General features: G+C 46.5%; 1 protein-coding gene across 4 annotated transcripts in view; it reads left to right on the forward strand.

Moving 5' to 3' along the window:
• Positions 1 to 8020, forward strand: part of cul9 (cullin 9) — a 33135-nt gene that overhangs the window by 15109 nt on the left and 10006 nt on the right. For 2 of the 4 annotated variants that reach the window (XM_023395670.2, XM_023395672.2), the window contains 16 exons: positions 404 to 492; positions 588 to 693; positions 790 to 1017; positions 1791 to 1881; positions 1969 to 2140; positions 2231 to 2336; positions 2596 to 2691; positions 2789 to 2964; positions 3115 to 3248; positions 3471 to 3656; positions 4448 to 4477; positions 5727 to 5860; positions 5973 to 6155; positions 6903 to 7060; positions 7164 to 7362; positions 7467 to 7638. In XM_023395670.2, coding sequence (XP_023251438.1) covers positions 404 to 492; positions 588 to 693; positions 790 to 1017; positions 1791 to 1881; positions 1969 to 2140; positions 2231 to 2336; positions 2596 to 2691; positions 2789 to 2964; positions 3115 to 3248; positions 3471 to 3656; positions 4448 to 4477; positions 5727 to 5860; positions 5973 to 6155; positions 6903 to 7060; positions 7164 to 7362; positions 7467 to 7638 — 2260 coding nt within the window. The remainder of the gene's footprint in view (positions 1 to 403; positions 493 to 587; positions 694 to 789; positions 1018 to 1790; positions 1882 to 1968; positions 2141 to 2230; positions 2337 to 2595; positions 2692 to 2788; positions 2965 to 3114; positions 3249 to 3470; positions 3657 to 4447; positions 4478 to 5726; positions 5861 to 5972; positions 6156 to 6902; positions 7061 to 7163; positions 7363 to 7466; positions 7639 to 8020) is intronic. The other 2 variants (XM_023395671.2, XM_087170894.1) reach the window with 1 other exon arrangement.

An 8020-nucleotide genomic window follows, 5' to 3' on the forward strand; every position in this document is an offset into this window, starting at 1 on the left:
ACACACACACACACACACACACACACACACACACACACACACACACACACACACACACACACACACGTTTTTGTTATACACCAAGATAAAAAATAAAGAGTGAAAAGAAACAAACAAAGATTTTTATGAACATTTTTCTAAAATAAAAAATAAAAACTGCACCTGCTATAAATTGACATCAGATCAATAATTAAACTGATCGTCTCCACAGTTCCACGACCTTCAGTGTGTGGTGTGTCAGGTTCAGAGTCTGTGGCTGTTGTTTCTCTGATGTAATCCAGATCGAGGTTCAATATAAGAACCAGATACGACCTGATAAAGGACTTTGATCAGGGTCAGGACAAGTAAACCTGATTGATCGCCTCTTATTGATCAGCCTTTCTCTGTGTGTTTATTGGTTCAGGTGACTCACAGTCGTGACACCTACCAGGATCTGGTTCGGCTGATGGAGCAGCACCGAGCCGACCGGGCTGTACAGCTCTCCATCCTCAGGTACTGACCTATCCCAGCCTGACCTCTCTGTCACATGTTGTTGTTGCCGTGGTGATGAATCTCATCTGATTGCGTTTTGTTCTTTGTTCCTGAAGGATCCTGAACAAGTTCCTGGACAACTACCAGGAGGACATGCTGCCGTGGCACGAGAGCATCGAGCCCTGCCTGTCCTCCATGACGGCCTTCATCAACGACAGAGAGGTGAGCACACACACACACACACACACACCAGAGGCGGGAAACAGAGACACACCCCCATCGCCTGATGTACGTTAACTCCTGTGATTGGTCCCGCAGGTGGTCCAGCAGTTCATCCGCTTCCTGTACCGGCTGGCGTCTCTGAACAAAGACTACGCCGTGGTGATGTGTCGCCTGGGGACCAAAGAGGCTCTGGTCAAAGCTCTGGACAAACACAGCACCAACCTGCTGCTGGTCACCGAGCTGCGAGACCTCATCACCGACTGCGAGAAGTACGCCAGCCTCTACAAGAAGATGACCACCAGCGTCCTGGCAGGATGTATCCAGGTAAAGAGAGCAGCGCGCCCTCGGCTCCTCACCTGTTGATGTCACAAGTCAGAATAACCTCTGACCTCGTCTCCTCCAGCTCCATGGAGAAGTCATGAGGTCAGGAAGATGTGAAGGAGGATTCATCTTTATAACACGTGGACCATCAATCCTCCTTTAACCACTAAAACAAAACTAACAGGATGAAATGTTGAAATAAGAAAACATGAGAGGAAAACACAAATAGAGAAAGTTGAGGCTGTAAAATAATAATTAAATAGAAATAATGAGCTGAGCAACAGAATAAATTATATTCTGACACAAGTTTAAAGTTTCCTGTCGTGTTAACTAGAGAAAATTCATGTTTAGGTCTTTACACAATGAGAGGATTCAGTGAAACAACATTAATGTATAGACTATAGTATTTAGTTCTGATGATGATGATGATGATGATGATGATGTAACTATAGATTCATCAGCTCGTTCTTCATAACGACTCCTGACTGATGAAAGAGAATGACTCTATATTTATGGATCCTGGCTTCAGTCCATCAGACAAAAACAGCTGCTCTGATGTTTCTACATGTATGTGGCTCTGCTGTGGTTTTAAATGTTGCTGCAGCAAGGCATTGTGGGACGGCATGTCTCCTTTCCTTCGGTAAAGGAAGCTCCAGTGTTTCCTAAAGGAGATGAGAGAGGAAGCAGGGAAGCTCCTTCCCTCATGAAGCTGCTCAGAGACTGAAGATCTTTTCAGTCTGAAGCTTCATCCCCGCTCTCTTTCTGTTTCCTGTCAGATGGTGTTGGGTCAGATCGAGGAGCATCGCCGCAGCCATCAGCCAATCAACATCCCCTTCTTCGACGTGTTCCTCCGTAATCTCTGCCAAGGTCCGTTCCCCTGTCTGTTCTGATGGAAGAAGCTTGTAGAAAATCTGTTGTAGCTGGTGTAACTGGTGTCACTGGTGTTGTGTTCAGGTTCCAGTGTGGAGCTGAAGGAGGATAAGTGCTGGGAGAAGGTGGAGGTTTCGTCCAATCACCATCGAGCGAACAAGCTGACCGACAAGAACCCCAAAACATACTGGGAGTCCAACGGCTGCACCGGGTCTCACTTCATCAACATCTACATGCACAAGGGAGTCGTCATCAGGTAGAACTGATCAATACTGTTACTGATACTGATCAGTACTGTTACTGATCACTCATTACTCCTGTTGACCTTTGACCTGTGTGTTTACAGACAGCTGGCCATCCTGGTGGCCAGTGAGGACTCCAGCTACATGCCGGCCCGGATCCTGGTCCTGGGGGGGGACGACCCCACCAACATCAACACTGAGCTCAACACAGTGAGTCTGGTTCTGGTTCTGGTTCTGGTTCAGGTCCTGGTTCTGGTTCAGGTCCTGGTCCTGAGGTACTTGAAACCAGACTTGGGTCCATGTCAGACCTGTCTCGGTCCTGGTCTGACCTGGACCGTCACAGACCTTTAACAGACTTCATTGATTGAATTCAAACTGTAAATCCAGTGGCGGTCAGAGGTCAGAGGTCAAACGGGTCTCTCAGGTCTCATTGTGTGTGTGTGTGTGTGTGTGTGTGTGTGTGTCTCAGGTGAACGTGACTCCGTCGGCCAGTCGTGTGGTTCTGCTGGAGAACATGACCCGGTTCTGGTCCATCATCCAGATCAGGGTCAAGAGATGTCAACAGGTCAGACTCTTAGTCCAGCTCTGGTTCTGTTTGGATCTGCTCCTGTGGTCTTCTGTAACCCCCCCTCTCCTCTCTGACCCCCCCCCCCCTGTAACAGGGTGGTATTGACACCAGGGTCCATGGTTTTGAGGTCCTGGGTCCGAAGCCGACATTCTGGCCCGTGTTCAAGGAGCAGCTGTGCTGTCGGACCTACCTGTTCTACAGCACCAAGGCCCACACCTGGTGTCAGGAGGTGATGGAGGACAAGACGCAGCTGCTGCAGCTCTTCAACAAGTAAATATACTGCAGTACTACTGCTGATACTACAGTACTACTGTCAGTACTACTGCCAGTACTACAGCTGCAGTACAGATACTCACTGAGAATCCTGTGTGTGTGTGTGTGTGTGTGTGTGTGTGTGTGTGTGTGTGTGTGTGTGTTCAGACTGAACAGCGCTCTCAGACACGAGCAGATGTTCGCAGATCGTTTCCTGCCGGACGCTGAAGCAGCTGAAGCTCTGGGCCGAACCTGCTGGGAGGCTCTGATCACCCCCATCGTCCACAGCATCACACTGTCAGGTACACGCACACACACATGCACACACACATGCACACACAGACACACACGCACACACGCACACACGCACATGTACACACAGACACACACACACACACAGACACACACGCGCACACACACACGCACGCACGAACACACACGCACACATGTACACACAGACACACACACACATTCTCTGCCTAAGATAGCAGTAAATGCCCACACTCCACTCTGTTTTTACCCAGAATCCTCGGTGTCCAGCCCTCTGTCGTGGCTGCTCAGCGAGTACCTAGATAACGCCGAGTCGGCTCGACGCTGTAAGAGCCGGGCGGCCATCTTTAACTCCAGAGTGAGACGCCTCACACACCTGCTGGTCCACGTGGACACGAGCCGACCGGACAGCGAGGAGCTGAAGCCGCCCGTCAAATCAAGTGAGTGTGAGACAGACAGCAGCTGCTCTCGTCTGATTTATTAAAACATTTTACTCTCCATGTCGAGATGTGTGACGTGGGAACACGACGGACAGAGACCAACAAGAAACATGACAGTTTCTTAATCTGTTGCCATCAAAGTCAGAAGTAATTTAGGCAGCTGGTTAGCTTAGCTTAGCATAAAGACTGGAAACAGGGGGAAACAGCTAGCCTGGCTCCCAGCAGCTCTGAAGTCACTGACTGACATGTAGGATAACAAATATTCATCTAATGCTTCAAGAGGTGTCCGTCTCCTCTGACTGTAAACAACACGATCAATAAAGTCTGACTTTATTTAAATGACTGATCAGAATCAGAATCTGGTTTATTACCAAGTATGTTTTCAACATACAAGGAATTTTGTTTTAGTTCTGCAGGTCAGATAGATAGAAATTAATCATCAATCAAAATATTTACAATGAAAATGTGATTTTTAGAAATCGTCAGGTTCATCAGTGATGTGTTTTTTTGTTTTAAGAATGAAGCCACAAGTTAAACTGAAAAATCCTACAGTCAGTAAATCTGACAGACTATTTCAGTGTTTGGTTTCTGATAGGAACTAGAGAAGCTCTGCAGCCTGAACTCTCTGCTGTCTCTGTAGATTTACTGTACGTCTAAACCTGGATTAGGTCTGTTTTGCTTTTTACCAGGAAAGATTTTCAGCCCTGAGTAGTGTCTGCAGGTGTCGGCCTCAGAGCAGGCTGCTGGTGTCCTTTACTCCTCCGTGTTTAAAGAGTGTATTTTGTTTCCAGAAGGTCTCAACAGGAGCAAAGAGTTGAAGAGTAAGTAACAGCTGCGTTCAGAAGCTGCATTTGTTTTCTGTTCTGTGTCATCACGTGTCCAGGTGAGGACAGGAAGTCGTCACGTCGCCTCCTGCTGTTTGACCTCTGAACTATCAAACTGCAGCAACTCAGACGACCCGCTCACAGTAAAGTTTGAGTTTGATCTATAAACTGTATTTTTGTTATTTTCAAAAAAGATTGACTCTCTGTGGTTCTCAGCTCCAAAAACTCAGAAAAAAAAAAAAATATATATATAAAACCAGTGCACAGAGAAATGCACACAGCCTGTATTCAGAAACTGAGCCTTAAAACCAGCCGCCAGGAACTTTGTGATGTCACAACAAAGCAGTCACCAAGCCCCGCCCACCTGGACCCACCATCCAAACCTTGCAGGATTTGGTTTCTCTGAGTGTTTTTACCTGAAATCTGCTTTATTTTTATTGGATCACTCAGAAAACAGTCAGCCAATCAGAAGAGAGGCTCAGAGCCTCCTCTCTTCTGATTGGCTCACAGACCTGTTGTTACTAGAGCTGCAGAGAGAAGCCTGAGAGAGGAGATGTAAAACTACACTGAGATGGTTTTTATATCTTCTGATGGATCAACACTTCAAATAAAACACAGAAGAAGAAGAAACATGGAGCTTTAAAGGTTTTTTTTTTTTTAAGTTTACAGTAAAATTAAACCATCAATTCACCCAAAGTATTAAAAAAAAAAAAATCACAGCTTTAAAAGACAACGTTTAATAGCAGCAAAATATTTACATTAGAGAAGCTGGAACCAGAGACCAATCGATCAACTGATCAATCATTTCAGCTCTACTTGTGACTTTGATTTCAGTCTTAACATCAGGTTATTAATGAGCTAGAATCCAATCTAAAGTGACTTTGATGTAAACGTCCAGCAGGGGGCGTCATCTGACTCTTTCTCCTCCTCGTCTGAACCGACAAACATTCGGCTTCAAACAAACAAACAAACAAACAAACAAACCTGAATCATCCGGAAACGTTTATGCTCCATCGTTTTCTTTCAGTTTGGACTGCTCTTATTTTCACTGCTGACTTCCTGTTCCCATTGTAGCCACAACACTGATGTGATTTCTTTTCAGATGGAAAGGAAGAGCAGAGCAGAGGCACGGCTTTATCTTTACGTTCATGGCTGCTGTTTTCATTTCCCGTTTCATTTCTCTGGTTTGAAGCATCAACGACAAACTTCATTCAGAAAATCAAACTCTCTAAAATTTTACTTCCAGACGGGAAAGAGGGTAAAAACAAAGACAACGCCGCAGCTTCGTCGTCTTCTACTTCCTCCGCCAAGCCCAAGGTGAAGAGCAGCAGCAGCATCGCAGGCATCGCCCTCTGTTGGCAGGGGGTGGTACAGCGGCAGGTAAGAGGATCGTGTTTGTTGTCTATCAATGGATTTTTGTCCTCAGAAATTCAGTCCTGATGTTTTCTCAGATTATGAAGCATCATGTCACTTCCCCCCTTCTTCCCTTCAGGTGAAGAAGTTCCTGGAGTCCAGCTGCAGTCTGCCGGACTTCGTGGAGCGTTACCGGACCCTGTACCTGCGGCTGAAGAACGCCATGGAGGAGCTGTTCGGACAGCAGACGGCGTTCGTCCTCGCCCTTCGACACGGCTTCTCTGCTGCTCTGCTGCAGCTCTCCATCCTCAGAGCCATGCACGTAAGTCCAAGTCCAGGTCCAGGTCCAGGTTCAGGTTATCTCTGGTTATTTGAGCAAGAAATGTAGAGAGTCAACACCGGATTAAAGCTTCCAAAACTTTATTGAACTGAACACAGGCGGCGTTTCATAAGACAAATGACCGACATGTATCATTTCTGGGACTTCCTCATCTGTTTACCAACTATTTTAACCTTTTATTAATGTATCTGGTTTGTCGGCCATTTGCCTGATGAAGACGCGACCAGCACGAAGACCCCTTAAAACCAGGCTTACCCCAGCTCTCCATCCTGTTTGATATCACTGATAACTCTGGTTTAACTCTGTCTTAACTCTGATTTAACCCAGCACTCAGTCCCCAGAACCAGGCATGTACAGTAAGCCTCCACAACAGGATTAAGCCTGACTTAACTAAAACCTGACTAACATGCATAAGACATAAACTAGATTTAAGTCTCGTTTGACCCCTCTTGCTCAACACCATTAAACTCTGGTTTAAGACGGACTTTAACTAACCTTACTTCAGCTCTCTGTCTTCAGAGATAAGTCAGGTTTAACTCAGGTCTAACCCTGGATTATTAAGATCGCTAGTAATTAATATGAATTAAAGTTAGTCAGTTCATTCTGAATATGAAACTGTAAATGTACTAAAGTGCTGCCTCCTGTTTTACCTCTAATCCAGGTTTTGTTCGGGTTAAACTCAGGTTTAGTTGATCTGTGCAGTGATGACAGTGTTTTCTTTGTGTGCAGGTGAGCGAGCGTTTTGCTCAGTACATCGATCAGATGATTCAGGTCAGCGGCGCGGCGTCCGGCAGCGTGGAGACTCTGGAGCGGCTGCAGCAGTTTCTGGAGCCGATGCTCTTCCTGTCGGGCCTCGAGCTCGCCAGCACCTTCGAGCACTTTTACAGGTCTGAACGCCACGAAACCAACACAGCTGCAGTTCAAACCGGAGTTTCATGATATTACAGTATGACACTGGAGCGCATGAAATCTAAAGCTCTCTCTCCTCAGGTACTACCTGGGCGACCGGCTGCTGGCTCAGGGGAACGTGTGGTTGGAGAGCGCCGTCATCGATCACATCGGCAGCTGCTTCCCGAGTCGCTTCCCTCAGCAGATGTTGAAGAACCTGAGCGAGTCGGCCGAGCTGCAGCAGGAGTTTCACCTGTACAGGCTGCAGCAGCTCGACCGCCGCCTGCAGGAGCACGATCAGGTCAGAAAAAACCCACACCTTCTCATGGTCGTTTCAGTCAGGGGTTCCTCAACTTGTTTTCATCTCCTTCACATTCTGGATTTGTCCTTTTCTTGTTGCCGTAGATGATGGAGGAGGAGTGGACGGACTCAGACGAGGAGGCGGATGTCCAGGTTCTGGTTCTGTCTCCACGCTGCTGGGCCGTGTCCTCACTTTGTTTCCTCGACGAACCAGCAAAACACTTTCCATCTGAACTCTGCTCCTACTTGAACCAGTTCACCCAGTTCTACTCTCACAGTCAGTACCAGCTCACCCAGTTCTACTCTCACAGTCAGTACCAGCTCACCCAGTTCTTCACACACAAACTGGTTTTATTTCTTAGCTAAACCAGGTTTAATTTGGTCTTTAATCGGGTTTACAGTAGTTCTGTTTTATATCTGTCATAAACCAGGCTTAAGTCAGGCTTAAACCATTCTTATTTATTTTATAGATTTATTTTATAAATAAGAATGGTTTAATCAGGCTTACAGTATTTCTGATGTAAACCAGGCTTAAGTCAGGATTATTTCCACTGTTAAAAGGTCTAAATCCACCCAGTCTCACCCAGAGAGGCTGTTTATTGTTCTTCATGTCGTGTTTTCTGGTGTGTGTCACTGTGGATCTAATCACACCTGTGTGT

This window comes from Seriola lalandi, unplaced genomic scaffold, assembly GCF_002814215.2.
Source record: "Seriola lalandi dorsalis isolate HSWRI2012SDOR001 ecotype SW California unplaced genomic scaffold, Sedor1 jcf7180002054967, whole genome shotgun sequence".
NCBI lineage: Eukaryota > Metazoa > Chordata > Actinopteri > Carangiformes > Carangidae > Seriola > Seriola lalandi.